We start from the raw sequence: 20330 nt of genomic DNA on the forward strand, positions 1-20330 counted from the left end.
AAGATCCGGTATTCGATGATAATCTAGTGAAGATAAAAGATCATCGGGCCGCATTTAAGGAGTATAACCAATCGTCTACTTTTGTGTCCCGGTCGAAGAAAAATACCGAAAATGCTGCAAAGAAGAAACTTCCGCATCATTTGGGGTCGGTGGCTACAAGAGTGCCATTCCGAAGTGGACGGCGTTTGAGAATAAAGCCGATTGATCATGGAATCACTCCACGGACATGGGACCGGCCCGAACGGTCCAAGTTCCGGTTGTTCGCTCATGGGGCAGGGTTGGACCCAAAGACAGGGCTGATCGTTGCGAAGGGAAAATGGAAGGAAAAAATTGAGGCAATTGTACCGAAGCTTGTAGATGCAATTGAAAAGGTCGAGAAAGGAGAGTACATTACCGATCGAGAGAATGACGAGCTGACACTCGCTACGGGGAACCCCGAACATGTTGGACGGGTACGAGCTCGCCCAGGTCTCACCATGAAGGAAGCGTGGCCGGACAGCGGCGACACTTATAGAAGCCGTTCGTGAAAAGAAGAAGAAGGACGCCGACATTGTAACGGAATTGTTAACTAGGGTGGAGGCTCTTGAGAGAAATCGAGAGGGCACCTGATCGGCGCTTGTTTCTACGGGATCCACAAGCCGATGCTGCCCCATCTCGGCGAAGAAGCGGTGTCGGTTCCTCGCATCTTGACGGATGTGGAGGAAGCTACCCCGTGGATTATGTCACGGAGAAGACAGATTGCGAGCTACATATGTTAATCGGGACCGCGTACGGTAAGGTGGCGGTCGGCTATGTGTACCCAAGTGAAGATGGAGCAATGCACCATCATATGCCCATTCCACCCGGTTGTGTTCGTGTCGGGGTGGATGAAGTTGTTTCGGGTTTTGAAAAAGTGGAGCTTGATATTCCTAGAGGTGAAGATGAGAGGACAACGGCCGATGTCAAGCACGGTTTCGCCCTATGGCCGAAGAAGTACGTCGTCCTTTTGCAAAGGCCACCGACTCCTACACATGAGCAGACAAATGCCATCGACTCCTCCTGGTGGTAGTCCTAGTGAGCAGCCAAGTCCACACCTACACGAGAGGGACCCCGGCGTGAGTCCACCATCTCGAGATCCTCCGCGTAAGACAGGCGTCCGTTAAGCGGAACGGTACGCCGCCTAGGAAGAAAGCTAGAAAGGAGAAACAAGCGCCGCCTACCGAGAAGTTACCTTGGGAAAAAACTCCGAGAGGAAAACGCGGAGGCCGTTCGGGCCGAGGTGAAGAAATTTTTGCACCGAAAGTGCCGGAGATACCTTTCGAGAAGACACTAGATCGGGAGAAAGTTGTGCGTACCGTTGACAATCTATATGACCCTGTACCATCGCCGCCATCGACTATGCGCGTTCTATTGAAAGGTCGTATGACAAGATGATCGAGGCGACAAAACCCGTTCAATCGGGTATCGGGGAGATAAAAGGGATACACGGTGTCTACCAGCTCGGACAACAACCCGTTCAATCGGTCGCCCCTCTCAAGGTGTTTGACGGGAAGACCGTTCAAAGTTCTCGACAAGACGCAACCGATTACGCCTTGGCTGAACGAGCATATCGGTTTGTTCAAGGGAAAGATTTGGTCGAGAATCTCAGGAAGGTACCAACATGTATGCGTAACTTGCATTCGTGGTACCTTAAGGCCTCAAAGGAAGGGATCGAGACTATCATGGTGCGAGTTAGGGAAGAGCACTACTTCCGGGAGTACTTGTGTGAACGTTGACTTCGCCGAACTCTTTCGGTTATACAATCTCGGGCCCTCGACAAATCAATCATCGGTTGCTATTGTACGTAAGTGATTTATTTATTTAATTTGAGAAGTCGTTCATTGTCCGCAGATTATAATCTTTTGTGCGCTATATTATGCGGATCGAAGATGCTCGAATGCAAAAGGGACGATATCACAGATATTGGGTTCATTGACCCGAACACAATGCATGTTAAAACCATAGAGAATCCCCTCTATAACAAGGATACACCGCAGACTTTGCTAAGGTTTTTGAAGCGACAACGTGACAAAAAGCTAATACTTTGGCCTTACAACTTCGAGTGAGTCTTACTTGTCTTATAACACATTATATTTTGCTCACCGTATGTCAAAATTTTAACTAATGACTTATATATATGACACTACATATTGAAACGTGCGTAGGTTTCACTTTATTCTTCTCGTCATTAATTTGGAAATTGGAGAAGTTGAAGTCTTGGACTCACTAAGCAAAAAAAAGGATCTATACCTGTCTTGTTTTTTAATGCTCAGAAGGTAATTTTAATTCTTATCGGTTTGTTTCGTTAATTTCCTGCTTTGAACTAATTGATGACTCTTTTATGCATTTTCTTTTGTCGAGCAGCGTATGGCAAACTTTCATCAAGGAAGATACGTCCCGTGAATGGACACCGAAAGCTGCGATGGCGTGCGAAAGTAAGTAGTACTACCTAGGTCCACACACCTTTTAATTATCATACTTGACTATTGTTTGATTGAATTATATTCTTGTAAAGAAATGCCCGCAACAACCTTCGGGGACCGATCTCTGTGGATTCTTCGTTTGCGAGTACATCCGCAGAATTGTCAACGAGAGAACGAATAATGAAAGAAATAAAGAGGTACAAAAACAATCTTCACAAATTTGTTTTGTTATCATAAGTTGTGTTGAGTTTCAGTAATAGTTGTTTCATGTATTCATTTGTATCTTATTCTTTTATAGTTGGCAAGAAAGCGGAACAAGCTCTCAATCGATGACCGCTTCATAGCAATAGGCGAGGAATTGGCGGGATTTTTCCTTCGGGACGTCATACCACCACTCGCGAGTTCCACTATGAATGAAGATGTACATGTTACATATATAGTTGACTCGAAGAGTACCACTATGCTACATGTAATAGACATATATAGAGTACGCCTCGGAGAGTACCACTATGCATGAAGATCGATCTTCATGCATAGTGCTACTTAATTTGCGATCTTATGCAATAACATGTGTGTTATATTATATGCACCAACTTTCTATGCATCATCTTGATCTTCATGTACTACCTAAACCCAAACGCGTTTACTGGTGCATCGACGCGATATGAAACAAACCGATATCCCTAAACCCCTCCAAAAACCCTAAAAAACCAATTCTGCCGCGGCGAAGATTTGGGCAAATTCCCTGCCGCGGGGGAACCTTTGGTACCGGTTCGTATTACCAACCGGTACCAAAGATCCTTAGCCCTGAGCTCTCCTGGTGGCCCACGTGGAGGCCCCTTTTATACCGGTTCGTAAGCAACCGGTGACGAAAGGGGGGCTTTAGTGCCGGATAATTAATACCGGTTGCTCAACCGGTACTAAAGCCCCTCTGGAACCGGTACTGATGAGAGATTTTCTACTAGTGTACGTTGGTCTATCTTGCACTCTAAGGTTATTTAAATATGAACATCGAATGTTGTGGAGCTTGTTAACTCCGGCATTGAGGTGCTCTTGTAGCCCTACACAATGAATGGTGTTTGTCATCCAACAAGAGAGTGTAGAGAAAGTAGTATTTGTTTATTCAGTTATGTGATCAATGTTGAGAGTGTCCACTAGTGAAAGTATGATCCCTATGCCTTGTTTCTAAGCATCGAAACTCCGTTTATTTACTGTTCCGTTGCATGTTTACTCGCTGCCATATTTTATTCAGATTGCTATTACCACTCATATACATCCATACTACTTGTATTTTACTATCTCTTCGCCGAACTAGTGCACCTATACATCCGACAAGTGTATTAGGTGTGTTGGGGACACAAGAGACTTCTTGTATCGTAATTGCGGGGTTGCTTGAGAGGGATATCTTTGACCTCTTCATCCACTGAGTTCGATAAACCTTGGGTGATTCACTTAAGGGAAACTTGCTGCTGTTCTACAAACCTCTGCTCTTGGAGGCCCAACACTGTCTACAGGAATAGAAGCGTGAGTAGACATCAAGCTATTTTCTGGCGCCGTTGCCGGGGAAAGAAGGAAAGCTACACCACAGAGATTTCTACCTCCCACGTCAACCACGCGCCAGTTGTGGACATCAAGCTATTTTCTGGCGCCGTTGCCGGGGAGGTAAGGTAAAAGGTATTCACATCCTCCGACTACTAAACTATTTCCTAGCACTGTTGCCGGTGTGTGAGTGCTCGAAGCTATTTCCTTTGGATCCTGCAATTGCATCTTTTTGTTTCTTGTTAAACACTAGTAAGGCATAATGGAAAACAACTGTGAGCTTTTTAAACTATTTCCTGAGTTAAGACATGGATTGTTTGATGCGAAAATTAAAAAACCTATGGAACCTTATTTGCATGCTAGTAGTAATATTAGTATGAACGCTTTGAACACCATTGTTGATAATGATATAGAAAGTTCTAAGCTTGGGGAAGCTGGTTTTGATGAGCATGATATTTTTAGTCCCCCAAGCATTGAGGAGAAAATTTTCTTTGATGATACTTTGCCTCCTATTTATGATGATTATAATGATAGTGGTCTTCTGGTGCCACCTGCTATGGAGGATAAAGTTTATTATGATTATACTATGCCTCCTATATTTGATGATAGCTACTTTGTTGAATTTGCTCCCACTACAATTAATAAGAATGACTATGCTTATGTTGGGAGTAGTAATAATTTTATGCATGAGACTCATGATAAGAATGTTTCATTTGATAGTTATATTGTTGAGTTTGTTCATGATGCTACTAAAAATCATTATGAGAGAGGAAAATATGGTTGTAGAAGTTTTCATGTTACTAAAACACCTCTCTATATGCTGAAAATCTTCAAGGTGCGCTTGTCTAGTTTTCCTATGCTCGTTGCATTATGCCTACATGACTTGTTTATTTACAAGATTCCTTTTCATAGGAAGTGGGTTAGGCTTAAATTTGTTTTGAATTTGCTTCTTGATGCTCTCTTTTGCTTCAACTCTTATTTCTTGGGAGTGCATCATTAAAACTGATGAGCCCATCTTAATGGCTATAAAGAAAGCACTTCTTGGGAGATAAACCATGTTTTTATTTTACTACAGCAATTTTGTTTTATATTTGAGTCTTGGAAGTTGTTACTACTGTAGCAACCTCTCCTTATCTTTATTTTATTGCATTGTTGTGCCGAGTAAAGTCTTTGATAGTAAGGTTCATACTAGATTTGGATTACTGCGCAGAACATGATTTCTTCTTGTCACGAATTTGGGCAGGGTTCTCTGTAGGTAACTCAGAAAAATCTTCCAATTTACGTGAGTGATCCTCAGATATGTACGCAACTTTCATTCAATTTGAATATTTTCATCTGAGCAAGTTAAGTGCCTCTAAAAAATTCGTCTTTACGGACTGTTCTGTTTTGACAGATTCTGCCTTTTATTTCGAATTGCCTGTTTTGCTATGTTAGATGGATTTATTTGTTCCATTAACTTTTAGTAGCTTTGTGCAATGTCCAGAAGTGTTAAGAATGATTATGTCACCTCTGAATATGTGAATTTTTGATTATGCACTAACCCTCTAATGAGTTTGTTTTGAGTTTGGTGTGGAGGAAGTTTTCAAGGGTCAAGAGAGGAGGATGATACAATATGATCAAGAAGAGTGAAAAGTCTAAGCTTGGGGATGCCCCGTGGTTCATCCCTGCATATTTCAAGAAGACTCAAGCATCTAAGCTTGGGGATGCCCAAGGCATCCCCTTCTTCATCGACAACTTATCAGGTCACCTCTAGTGAAACTATATTTTTATTCTGTCACATCTTATGTGCTTTACTTGGAGCGTCTGTATGTTTTTATTTTTGTTTTATTTGAATAAAATCTGATCCTATCATGCTTGTGTGGGAGAGAGACACGCTCCGCTGTTGCATATGAACACATGTGTTCTTAGCTTTATTCTTAATGTTCATGGCGAAGGTTGAAACCGCTTCGTTAATTGTTATTATCATTGGAAACGGAAAATGCTTCATGTGGTAATTGTATAATGTCTTGAATAATTTGATACTTGGCAATTTTTGTGCTCATGTTTAAGCTCTTGCATCATATACTTTGCACCTATTAATGAAGAACTACATAGAGCTTGTTAAAATTTGGTTTGCATGATTGGTCTCTCTAGAGTCTAGATATTTTCTGGTTAAGGTGTTTGAACAACAAGGAGACGATGTAAAGTCTTATAATGCTTGCAATATGTTCATATGTAAGCTTTGCTGTACCGTTTTATACTTGAGTTTGCTTCAAACAACCTTGCTAGCCTAGCCTTGTATTGAGAGGAATACTTCTCGTGCATCCAAAATCTTTGAGCCAAAAACTATGCCATTTGTGTCCACCATACCTACCTACTACATGGTATTTCTCTGCCATTCCAAAGTACATTATTTGAGTGCTACCTTTAAAAATTCTATCCTTTGTCTTTCCAATATATAGCTCATGGGAAAATAGCCTTAAAAACTATTGTGGTGAAGAATATGTACTTATGTATATTATTTCTTAATAAGTTGCTTGTTGAGCGGTAACCATGTTTCTGGGGACGCCATCAACTTTTACACCTTTGTTGAATATCATGTGAGTTGCTATGCATGTTCGTCTTGTCAGAAGTAAGGGCGATTTTCATGATCAAATGGTTTGAGTATGCATATTGTTAGAGAAGAACATTGGGCCGCTAACTAAAACCATGATCCATGGTGGAAGTTTCAGTTTGGACAATTAATCCTCAATCTCTTATGAGAATATTATCTGTTTTGAATGCTTATGCATTAAAGAGGAGTCCATTATCTGTTGTCTATGTTGTCCCGGTATGGATGTCTAAGTTGAGAATAATCAAAAGCGAGAAATCCAATGCGAACTTTCTCCTTAGACCTTTGTACAGGCGGCATAGAGGTACCCCTTTGTGACACTTGGTTGAAACATATGCTATGCAATGATAATCCATGTTAATCCAAGCTAATTAGGACAAGGTGCGGGCACTATTGGTAATCTATGCACGAGGCTTGCAACTTATAGGATGTCTTATACATAACACATACTCCCTCCGTTTCAATCTATAGTGCCTATAGATTTTCTGCATTTGTTTCATAATATAAGAGTATATATGTGTTTATTTGCGAAGAACCCCTTCCACCGAGATGAGCTGAATAGCTAGAAATAAGGACTCCACATCGGGATCGAGGGATCGTCAGATCGGGAGTATTTCTGAGATCATGGTTCGACTCTTTAGGGGATTTTATGTTAAAAGATGAGTTGCGCTAATTACCGTGCAGAAAATCTATAGGTACTATAGATTGAAACGGAGGGAGTATGATTTATTACTACCGTTGACAAAATTGTTTCTTGTTTTCAAAATGAAAAGCTCTAGCTCAAATATAGTAATCCATGCTTCTCTCTGCGAAGGGCCTATCTTCTACTTTATTGTTGAGTCAGTTTACCTATTCTTTCTATCATAGAAGCAAACACTTGTATCAACTGTGTGCATTGATTCTTACATGTTTACCTATTGCACTTGTTATATTACTTTGTGTTGACAATTATCTATGAGATAAATATGTTGAAGTTGAAAGCAACCGCTGAAACTTATATCTTCCTTTGTGTTGCTTCAAAGCTTTCTACTAAGAATTTATTGTTTTATGAGTAACTCTTATGCAAGTCTTATTGATGCTTGTCTTGAAAGTACTATTCATGAAAAGTCTTTGCTATATGATTCAGTTGTTTACTCATTGTCTTCACCATTGCTTCGAATCGCTGCATTCAACTCATATGCTTTACAATAGTATTGATCAAGATTATGATAGCATGTCACTTCAGAAATTATTCTTGTTATCATTTACCTACTCGAGGGCGAGTAGGAACTAAGCTTGGGGATGCTTGATACGTCTCAAACGTATCTATAATTTCTTATGTTCGATGATACTTTTATGATGATACTCACATGTTTTATATACACTTTATGTCATTATTATGCATTTTCCGGAACTAACCTATTAACGAGATGCCGAAGTGCCGGTTCTGTTTTACTGCTGTTTTTGGTTTCAGAAATCTTACACGGAAATATTCTCGGAATTGGACGAAATCAACGCCCGAGTATCTTATTTTTGCACGAAGCTTCAGAACACCGGAGAGAGACCAGAGGGGAGCCAGGGGGCCCCACACGCCAGGGCGGCGCGGCCAAGGGGTGGGGCGCGCCCCCCTATTGTGTGGCCCCACCAGGGCCCCTCCGAGGCTGCCCTTCCACCTACTTAAGGACTCCGTCGCGAAAACCCTAGACGAAAAAGCCACGGTACGAGAAACCTTCCAGAGCCGCCGCCATCGCGAAGCCAAGATCTGGGGGACAGGAGTCTCTGTTCCGGCACGCCGCCGGGACGGGGAAGTGTCCCCGGAAGGCATCTCCATCGACACCACCGCCATCTCCATCGACGCTGCTGTCTCCCATGATGAGGAGGGAGTAGTTCTCCCCCGAGGCTAAGGGCTCTACCGTAGCTATGTGGTTCATCTGTCTCTTTGTGATCTAGTTGAATATCATCTATGTGTTACTCTGGTGATGTTATTAAAGTAGTCTATTCCTCCTCCATGATGTAATGTTGACAGTGTGTGCATCATGAAGTACTTGGTGTAGGTTATGATTGTGATCTCTTGTAGATTATGAAGTTAACTATTACTATGATAGTATTGATGTGATCTATTCCCCCTTTCATAGCTAATGTTGACGAGTGTGCATGCTATGTTAGTACTCGGTATAATTGCGTTGGTCTATCTTGCACTCTAAGGTTATTTAAATATGAACATCGAATGTTGTGGAGCTTGTTAACTACGGCATTGAGGTGCTCTTGTAGCCCTACACAATGAATGGTGTTTGTCATCCAACAAGAGAGTGTAGAGAAAGTAGTATTTGTTTATTCAGTTATGTGATCAATGTTGAGAGTGTCCACTAGTGAAAGTATGATCCCTAGGCCTTGTTTCTAAGCATCGAAATTCCGTTTATTTACTGTTCTGTTGCATGTTTACTCGCTGCCATATTTTATTCAGATTGCTATTACCACTCATATACATCCATACTACTTGTATTTTACTATCTCTTCGCCGAACTAGTGCACCTATACATCTGACAAGTGTATTAGGTGTGTTGGGGACACAAGAGACTTCTTGTATCGTAATTGCAGGGTTGCTTGAGAGGGATATCTTTGACCTCTTCCTCCCCGAGTTCGATAAACCTTGGGTGATTCACTTAAGGGAAACTTGTTCGTTGTTCTACAAACCTCTGCTCTTGGAGGCCCAACACCGTCTACGGGAATAGAAGCGTGAGTAGACATCAGTGGTTCTCTCATTGCTTGGAAGACCAAGAAGCAGGTTGCAGTCTCTCGTTCGAGTGTCGAGGCTGAGTTGCGAGCGATGGCTCTCTTGACGGCTGAGGTGACTTTGTTACGCTGGTTACTTGCGGATTTTGGTGTTTCTCGCGACGCCCCGACTCCTCTTTTATCGGACAGATGCGGTGCCATCGGCATTGCGCGTGATCCGGTGAAGCACGAGCTCACCAAACACATCGGCGTTGATGCCTTCTATGTGCGTCATGTTGTGCAGCATCAGGTTATGGCTCTTCATTATGTACCTTCCGAGCTACAGCTTGCTGACTTCTTCACGAAGGCCCAGACTAGAGCACAGCATGTTTTCTTTTTCTCCAAACTCAGTGTTGTTGATCCACCATGAGTTTGAGGGGGGTGTTAGAGTTGTATAGTCCTCTTCTTGTATTCCCCAGTATATGAGGGGCTCTCCTGCACATTGTAACACATCTACATATACTGGCCTATGGCGCTCTGTGAATACCAGTTGCTATTCCAACAGTAACATTAAATATTACCATGCTAAAGCTAATGGAAGGAGAAGAAAAATAGGATAGTAAGTCTATATTGAGAAGATGGTGTGATAGAAGGACAAGAGTACCTGGAAACTTGTATAACCAATTTTACTACAATTGTTTGGAAATCAGAGCATAAAGATGTGGCTCTTGGTCCCACATGACTGGAAAAAATGGATGAAAATGCTATAGTCATGTTAATTGAGAGATTTTCCTAGAATGAATTGAACAACACTGTTTTTGGGATGGAAACCGACAATGCAGCAGACCCTGATGCTTTCAATATATACTTCTATGAAATATTCTGGCATGAGAATTTATTTGCATTATTAACTGATTTCCAGGAAAATAAATTTGAAACTGATAAGCTAAATTATGAAGTTATTACATTAGTAACCAAAGATGCTGATGGAGATAAGCCCATATGCCGGCTTATGCATAAGTAAGCCCAAAAGAAATGGGCCTTAGTGCTCCTAGTAAATTCTAAATAAATTAATGATAAAATAACAACGAAAGTAAATACAAACTCGTTAGCGACAGTCTAGGCCGACTATACGAGGACTCTTATCCATGCATCAACCACAAAAGGTCGATGTTAGAATTGCACCCAGGAAGTGTAGGTGGCACCGAACCACCAGTTGGACGGAGCAACGTTGTTCGCCGTCACGACCCGCCCATCATCAGCCTTTACCATGAAGGACAGGCTCTGGCCATTGAGGTATGCGCCGGTTTGCCGGAGGGCACCCCAGTTCCTGCTCATCACTATCCAGTCTGTGTTGGACCCCTTAATCCATATCTGCGCCACCACGCCGCTGCCGCCGACGTTGTCGACAATCACAAGCTCGAAGTAGTTGTGCCCATTGATGGTGAACCTCATGCCTCCATTCCTCTGGCAAGGAACTCTCCTATAGTTGACGGGCACAATGCCGGCTTGATAGTCTGCGATGGTTGTCCACGCGGGCTGCGACATGTCAAAGTGTTGCCGCGGCGGGTTGCACCATCCGCCATCGTCGTTGGCCAGGGCGTAGTTGGGCGGGCAGAAGTTGGTTGCTGTGATGGTGATGGACGTGCCTTGTTTGCACGACTGTGTTTTGCTCGAGTCGCAGGTGATGGTGAAGCAGGCGCCACACCATGCCCCATTGTTGAAGAGCGCCGTGCTCAGTGCAGCCGAGTTTGTCCCGTACCCAGCGTTATACAGGTTCCCGTACCCGCACGCACCACCTACATTGTTGTGTAAAATGCATCAAGTTCAGAACAGGAAAATCCAAACAATCTATGGAGCTCATGTGTTGTATTTTTTTCGCGTTTTGTATTAAGCTTAAGGGGAGAAGCCACAAATTCGATTACAAATAGGCTGCCGTCATTAGCAGATTGCCACGACAACTAAGCCAAACCGGGGAGAAAGCTCATGTGTTGTATTATCAGCTACAGAAAGCTTACCCATGGTGCCCGAAGCGTCGCTGCCGCCATAGAATGTAGCAGTAGCAGGAGTCCATTGTGCAACGGAGAGCTTAAATGCGAAAGCCAACAAGGCCATGAGAACAAGCAGAAGATGCTTCTCCATGGGAGAGAGAGTACCGAAGTCGAGTAGTGGCTATATGGTATTATGGTAGACAAGTCTGTAGTATTTTGTGGTGTTGTCTGCAATGGCAATAGCATTCCTATTTATAGGCTTCTAATCATCAGAGCTTGAGTAAGCTTGGCCGGTTATTTAGCCATAGATTGAACTTGTGATTATATTTTAATCACGATTGTTGCATGTGATTGAGCTACGAATCGGTCAAAAGTACTACTAATCATTGCGGAGGGAATATGCCGTTATTTAGCCCAGATATGGCAGTTGGTTTTTGCTTTTTCAACATACCATACACGGAATTGACTGTATCGTCATACCCAACGCAATTAGCATATTTCAAGAGGCAATAGGTTGATGAGAAGTAGCAGTAATTTAGCTACGCAGGCAAGTCTGAAGATTTCCGTCTTGTGCCTTGCAATGGTAATGGCGTCCCTAATTACAGTGCTAAATAACTGAAAGCGTGTTATATATCAGCGAGATTCTGTAGGTGATTCTGATTAGAGTTGGCCTGCATAACAATTATTGGAATGATGATCATGTATGTTTACATCGGAATTGAGGTTGGCTTCTTGCCTGTAAGCATACGCGGAATGAACTGTATTAAAGCCTTACAAACTATCCGCGCATTGAACAATATCATTACCCATGTGCTGCTTTTCCCTAGCAAATTTCAGGAGACCTAGTTAGAAGTTTTCTTGGTCGATGGATCATGGATGTCTTGTACTCCGAAGTCGGATGTACTCCTAGTAACTCGTTAGACAGATGTATGGTGTTATTTGGTTTATTCTGATGGAATGACAAGATATTTCAACCTTCCAACAAGAACTTGGGCGTATGGTGCTGTGCTTTGTGTGAAAGCGCGTCCTTTGTCGATCAGCAACTGATGCTAATAGTGTTACAGCTTACGATAATTGTTATGCCAGCCTTGAAGGAAAATCATGATTATTCACATCATTCATTTTTTTCGAACAATCAAATGATTCCTACCTAAGGAGGTTGAGGAATTCAGTTAACAGAATACATTGGAGGTAACGGCGAATTTATCTAGATTTTCCTTGGAGTTTGAAATCTAATGTGAATAATCCAACTGCTATCACGTCACTGATTACACAATTTATCTGCAACCATTTTCCAGCACAGCTTTTGAGCATGTCTGGCAGTCTGACTCTAATCAATCATGCCCCCCGGAAAGTGTGAACGCAATATCAGATTTGTGTATGTACGGAATCGTGTTGTTGAGCGGTAGTCAACCACAAAAGCTCTGTTATGAGATCAGAGTAAGCCGCCTTCAATTAGAACATGCATATATCCACCTAACATACATAAGTCTTTGGTATTCATGTGCACCTACATTTTAATCCACCGATCAAGAATTAAGCACTCAATAATTTGCACTTTCTTAGTCCAAGTAAATGAGGCATTCAGGCTTTCCAATATTTATTTAACCAACAACTTGTTCAGCAATGATCCAGCTATTTCCAAAAATAAGGAGCGCATGTTTTTCGAGATTTAACTTTGATCAAGCATATGTGTCATAGTGCATAAGTTTACATACTGAAATCTGAGTACATAAAACACTTACTGATGAGCATTTGAACTGATTCTTTTCATGGAGCATGATTTAGAAAAGGCACTTAACATGAAGATGATTCTTTGTATTTTTGAACAGCTTTCTGGACTTAAAATAAATTTTCACAAGAGTGAGTTATTTTGTTTTGGGAAAGCGAAAGATGATGAGAGTGAGTATACAAATCTTTTCGGATGTGATATAGGCTCACTTCCATTTAAGTATCTAGGGATTCCAATTCATTTCGAAAGCTGAAAAATAGTGAGTGGAAACCGGTAGAAGCCGTTTTGAAAAGAAATTAAGTTGTTGGGTCGGGAAAATGTTATCCTATGGTGATCGCCTTATTCTTATAAACTCGTTTCTCACAAGTTTGCCAATGTTTATGCTATCTTATCTAGAGATTCCTATAGGAGTAAGAAAGAGGCTAGATTTCTTCAGATCTCATTTTTTCTGGCAAAGCGATGGACACAAAAGAAAATATAGACTAACAAAATGGGATGTTATTCGTAGACCAAAAGATCAGGGAGAATTAGGAGTGGAAGTGCTACATCTAAAAAACATAAGTTTGCTAAGCAAGTGGTTATACAAGCTTATGAACGAAGAAGGAGTGTGGCAAGAGATCCAAAACAAATATTTGAAAACTAAGACACTTTCTCAAGTAACAGCAAAGCCAACGGATTCACCTTTTTTGAAGGGTTTAATGAATGTCAAAGATGAGTTTTTCAAAAGAGGGTCTCTTGTAGTAGGAAATGGACAAAATACTAGATTTTGGAAAGACACATGGCTAGGTGATCTGCCTCTTAATGATCAATACCCGACTCTTTACAACATTGTTAACCATACAAATGTTACGGTAGCACATGTGATGGGCTCAACACCTCTGAACATAGGATTCAGGAGAGCTTTATCTGGGAACAAAAGGGGTAGATGGATCCATTTAGTTACTCGCCTCATGATAGTTCAATTGACGGATGTGGAGGATGCTTTTAGATGGTCGATAACTACTTCTGGTGTGTTCAGTGTTAAATCTATGTACACATACTTGCTTAATGGACACACAGGTTATCTTAAGAAATATATTTGGAAGATCAAGGTTTCACTTAAAATTAGAATTTTATTTGGTTCCTACGTAAGGTAGTTATATTGACCAAAGACAATCTCAGCAAACGGAATTGGCATAGATGCACTAAATGTAGTTTTTGTGATCAAGATGAAACAATACAACATTTGTTCTTTTCATGTCCCTTTGCCAAAATCATTTGGAGGATTATTTATATGACGTTTAATTTACCTCCTCCTTCTAGTGTCTCAAATTTGTTTGGAAATTGGTTAAATGGGGTGCGAAAAAAAGATAAAGGCCACATTAGAGTCGGTGTGTGCACTTTATTGTGGTCTATATGGACAGTCAGTAATAATTTTATATTTAACAAAAGGAGTTTCCCATATTTTATGCAGGTTATCCCTTTGGTCACTCATTGGATCCATATGTGGTCCTTCCTGCAGCCGGTGGAGGAACGTTCGGACATGGATATTGGGTGCAACCGTTTGGCGACGGTCGCACGGGATTTCTACAGCCAGTGGGGTTGGCGGTCTGAGAAAAGGCTCACATCATGATGTTACATCGCTTTTTTTCTTCTAGCTTTTTTTAGGTGGCTTATCCATGTTGAGACTTGATACGTCTCCGACGTATCGATAATTTCTTATGTTCTATGCCATATTATTGATGATACCTACATGTTTTATGCACACTTTATGTCATATTCGTGCATTTTCTGGAACTAACCTATTAACAAGATGCCGAAGTGCCAGTTGCTGTTTTCTGCTGTTTTTGGTTTCAGAAATCCTAGTAAAGAAATATTTTCGGAATCGGACGAAATAAAGACCGAGGGCCTTATAATTCCCGGAAGCTTCCAGAGCACCAGAGAAGAGTCGGAGGGGTGCCGGGGGGGGGCCACACCACCTGGCCGCGCGGCCCAAGGGGGGGCGCGCCCCCCTATGGTGGCACCACCCCGTGGCCCCTCCGACTCCGATTCTTCGCCTATTTAAGCCGTCGTGACCTAAAACTTCGATAACTTTTGACGGAACTCCAGAAAGACTCCAGGGCGCCGCCACATCGCGAAACTCCAATTCGGGGGACAGAAGTCTCTGTTCCGGCACCCTGCCGGGACGGGGAATTGCCCCGGAGCCGTCTCCACCGCCGTCTTCACCGCCATCTTCACCGCCATCGCTGCCTCCATGATGAGGAGGGAGTAATCCACCCCCGAGGCTGAGGGCTTCGCTGTAGCTATGTGGTTCATCTCTCTCCCATGTACCTCAATACAATAATCTCATGAGCTGCTTTACATGATTGAGATTCATATGAGTTTTGTGTCACAATTCATCTATGTGCTACTCTAGTGATGTTATTAAAGTAGTTCTATTCCTCCTGCACGTGTATAAAGGCAACCGTGTGTGCACCGTGTTAGTACTTGGTTTATGCTATGATCATGATCTCTTTTAGATTGCGAAGTTAACTATCGCTATGATAATATTGATGTGATCTATTCCTCCTACATATGCATGAAGGTTATAGTGTGCATGCTATGCTAGTACTTGGTTTAGTCTGTTGATCTATCTTACACTAAAGGTTACTAAAACATGAGCATTATTGTGGAGCTTGTTAACTACGGCATTAAGGGTTCGTGTAATCCTACGCAATGTGTTCATCATCCAACAAAAGTGTAGAGTATGCATTTATCTATTCTGTTACGTGATCAATGTTGAGAGTGTCCACTAGTGAAAGTGTAATCCCTAGGCCTTGTTCCTAAATATTGCTATCACTACTTGCTTACTGTTTTACTGCGTTACTACTGCTGCAATACTACCACCATCAACTACACGCCATAAGCTATTTTCTGGCACCGTTGCTACTTATTCATACCACCTGTATTTCACTATCTCTTCGCCGAACTAGTACACCTATTTGGTGTGTTGGGGACACAAGAGACTTCTTGCTTTGTGGTTGCGGGGTTGCATGAGAGGGATATCTTTGACCTCTTCCTCCCTGAGTTCGATAAACCTTGGGTGATCCACTTAAGGGAAAACTTGCTGCTGTCCTACAAACCTCTCGCTCTTGGGGGCCCAACACTGTCTACGAGAAAGGAGGGGGAACGTAGACATCAAGTATTTTTCTGGCGCCGTTGCCGGGGAGGAAAGGTAAAAAGGCACTCATACTCCGGTTCCAGGTAACAGTACTTTTCTGGCGCCATTGTATTTGTGCTCGAAGCTATTTCCTTTAGATCCTGCAATTGCATCTTTTTGTTTCTTGTTTACACTAGTTAGGCATAATGGAAAACAACAAAAAAATTAGTGAGCTTTTTAATCTTTTTCCTGATTTAGAATTGTTTGGTGCAAACATTAAAAAACCAATGGAACCTCATTTGCATGCTAGTAGCGATGTTATTAGTATGAATGCAATTACTTGCTAATGCTATGGAGAAGTCTAAGCTTGGGGAAGCTGGTTTTCATGATCTTTTTAGTCCCCCAAGCATTGAGGAGAAAATTTTCTTTGATAATACTTTACCTCCCATATGCGATAACTCTAATGATGCTTGTGATATTTTAAATGCACCTACTGAAAGTACTCCATATAAAATACCTATGAAAATTATTGAATGTGTTATGGATAACCGCTATGAAGGGGATGGAAGCTGTGCATCCCGGAGATCATTTACTGTTTTTGCATGAATTATGCGGGTTATTCAAGTGTGCGGGTATCTCTATGGATGAAGTGAAGAAGAAATTATTCTCTATGTCGTTGTCCGGTAAAGCGGCGCATTGGCATAAACTAGCTGAAGGATGAGCATTCTCTTGATTGGAAGGATATTGTGCATCTATTTTATTCTAAATTCTATCCTCCAAGTGAAATTCACAAAGACCGAAACCGAATATATAATTTCTGGCCTCATGATGGAGAGAGTATTGCCCAAGCATGGGAGAGATTGAAGTCTTTAATGCTCAAATGCCCCAATCATGAGCTTCCGGGTAATATCATCATTGATAATTTCTATGCAAGACTTTCTTTTCAAGATAAGACCTTGCTTGGATGCTACTTGTTACTGGATCATTCACGCGCAACAAAGAAGAGTTTAAAAGGGACCTTCTTGATCGGATTAAGGAGAACGGCGAAGATTGGGAGAACGACAAAGGTAAAGAGTCGGGTATAAATTATGATTATGAATGCATTGAAACTTTTATGGATACCGATAAATTTCGAAATATGAGTGCTACTTATGGTCTTGACTCTCAAATTGCTGCAAATCTTTATAAAGCCTTTGCATCTCATTTAGAATTGCCTAAAAAGAATTTTGATAAGTATCATGAACCTTTTAAAAAGGCTTGCATAAAGAATAAAATTGTTGTTAATTATTGTAATGAGCATGCTCAAACTCCTAAGAATGTTATTTCCTATAAGCATGTTAATTTTTGTGGAATACATAAACCTTGTGGAGTTAATCAAACCAAAGATGAATATTGTATCCATCATGCTAATGAAAAAACTAGGAAGTGGTTTAGGGCTCTAGATGATCTTGGTAAAAAAGTTTGTGCCCTCTATCCTTTTATTTGTGAAGTTTGCCATGAAGTGGGTCATTTTAATTTTCAATGCTCCTCCAATGATAATTTGAACCCAATGAGTGCTGCAAATTTGTATTGTGATGATGAAATTACTCCTAATCGGCATGATGAACTTACTTTATTTTTGGGGTGTGAAGAACTGTCGAGAAAAATCTCTTTGTTACATATGAGTGATCTTGATATTGATGATGTCCTGCATGGGTGTTTTTCTTATTGCATTGATAATAGCCATACAAATACTTACATACAAAATATTTTAGAAGATGACACCTTGCCAAAATATGATAGGACCGCTATGTGTTTTCAACTAATTAATGAAAAAGAGGGATCCTCCCAAGTTTCTTCTATTGTTTCTGGAAGTAAATCAGGTTATGCGGACAAGCCACCCTTCAAACCTCTTCCTCCTAAAGAAGGGAACGAGGAGAAGGAAGAGAAGAAGAAGAAGAAGAAGAAGGGAACGAAGAAGAAGAAGAAGAAGAAGGAGAATAAAAAGAAAGAGGTAACGGCGTATCCCCGCATGAATGAGATAACGCTAGGTAACCGTAAGTATGTTGCTCCTAATGATTATTGTGACAATGAATCTGAATACGATGATCTTCCTATGCCCTTTACATACATTAGTGATCATGATTTGAATGAGCACACTACTTTTGATATTACAAATCTCTGGGAAACTAATTACGAAAATGATGATAATAATGGCCATAGTGTCGGTACTATCCATGCTTCCTCCCATAATGATATAGAAAGCTCTAAGCTTGGGGAAGAGGTGTTTGAAAATCCTTTAGCTACTGGTCATTATGTTCTTGATACATCTCCTTCTAATAACAATGATGGTGTGGACACGAGATAAACCGATTGTGAAAGATAACTATTCTATTTCCTATGATGACACTTGTGCCCCCGATCTCGATGATTATTATAAAGAATGCTATGATATAGGTTCTAACTATCCTTATGAAACTTGTCATAGTCATGATTGGATTAATAAAAACAATTCCCTTAATATGCAATTTGTTTACCATGTTCAAATTCTTGATAATAATCTTACTCCAATTACTATTAATGAGAATAACTCTTCTTATGCCAAATTTAATGATACTTCTATGCATATGAACCATGATAAGAATGTTTTAAGTGATGGGTATATTGTGGATTTCATCAATGATGCTACTGAAAGTTATTATGAGAGAGGGAAATATGGTTATATGCATTTCAATAATATTAAGTTTCCCCTCTTTATGTTGAGAATCTTGAAGTTACTCGTGTTTTATCCTCTTATGCTTGTCACTTTGTTCTTCATGAATTCATTTGTGTACAAGATTCCTCTTCATAGGAAGCATGTTAGACTTAAATGTGTTTTGGATTTGCTTCTTGATGCTCTCTTTTTGCTCCAGATACTATTTCCTGCGAGCGCAACATTAAAACTGCTGAGCCCATCTTAATGGCTATAAAGAAAGAACTTCTTGGGAGATAACCCATGTGCTATTTTTGCTACAGTACTTTGTTTTATATTTGTATCTCGGAAGTTGTTTACTACTGTAGCAACCTCTCCTTATCTTAGTTTTGAGTTTTGTTGTGCCAAGTAAAGTCTTTGATAGTAAAGTAAGTACTAGATATGGATTACTGCGCAGAAACAGATTTCTTTGCTGTCACGAATCTGGGTCTAATTCTCTGTAGGTAACTCAGAAAATTAAGCCAATTTACGTGAGTGATCCTCAGATATGTACGCAACTTTCATTCAATTTGAGCATTTTCATTTGAGCAAGTCTGGTGCCCTTTTTAAATTCGTCTTTACGGACTGTTCTGTTTTGACAGATTCTGCCTTTTATTTCGCATTGCTTCTTTCGCTGTGTTGGGTGGATTTCTTTGTTCCATTACCTTCCAGTAGCTTTGAGCAATGTCCAGAAGTGTTAAGAATGATTGTGTCACCTCTAAACATGTGAGTTTTTGATTATGCACTAACCCTCTAATGAGTTTGTTTCGAGTTTGGTGTGGAGGAAGTTTTCAAGGGTCAAGAGAGGAGGATGATATACTATGATCAAGGAGAGTGAAAGCTCTAAGCTTGGGGATGCCCCGGTGGTTCACCCCTGCATATTATAAGAAGACTCAAGCGTCTAAGCTTGGGGATGCCCAAGGCATCCCCTTCTTCATCGACAAATTATCAGGTTCCTTCTCTTGAAACTATGTTTTTATTCGGCCACATCTTATGTACTTTACTTGGAGCGTCTGTGTGCTTTTGTTTTTGTTTTTGTTTGAATAAATGCTTGTGTGGGAGAGAGACACGCTCCGCTGGTTCATATGAACACATGTGTTCTTAGCTTTTAATTTTCATGGCGAAGTTTCTTCTTCGTTAATTTGTTATATGGTTGGAATTGGAAAATGATACATGTAGTAAATTGCTATAATGTCTTGAATAATGTGATACTTGGCAATTGTTGTGCTCATGTTTAAGCTCTTGCATCATATACTTTGCACCCATTAATGAAGAAACACTTAGAGCTTGCTAATTTGGTTTGCATATTTGGTTTCTCTAGAGTCTAGATAATATCTAGTATTGAGTTTTGAACAACAAGGAAGACGGTATGGAGTCTTATAATGTTTACAATATGTCTTTTATGTGAGTTTTGCTGCACCGTTCATCCTTGTGTTTGTTTCAAATAACCTTGCTAGCCTAAACCTTGTATCGAGAAGGAATACTTCTCATGCATCCAAAATACTTGAGCCAACCACT

At 40.9% G+C, this 20330-nt stretch overlaps 1 protein-coding gene across 1 annotated transcript; it reads right to left on the reverse strand.

The window, feature by feature from the left end:
• Window positions 1-10434: 10434 nt before the first annotated feature.
• On the reverse strand, window positions 10435-11406 carry LOC124648672 (expansin-A8-like). The gene is made up of 2 exons (XM_047188391.1): window positions 11280-11406; window positions 10435-11060 (listed from the first exon to the last, which is right to left on the reverse strand). Exons 1-2 carry the CDS (start codon window positions 11401-11403, stop codon window positions 10435-10437), a joined length of 750 nt encoding a protein of 249 aa, XP_047044347.1. The 5' UTR covers window positions 11404-11406.
• Between the last annotated feature and the right edge of the window lie 8924 nt (window positions 11407-20330).

This window comes from Lolium rigidum, chromosome 4 (assembly GCF_022539505.1).
Source record: "Lolium rigidum isolate FL_2022 chromosome 4, APGP_CSIRO_Lrig_0.1, whole genome shotgun sequence".
NCBI lineage: Eukaryota > Viridiplantae > Streptophyta > Magnoliopsida > Poales > Poaceae > Lolium > Lolium rigidum.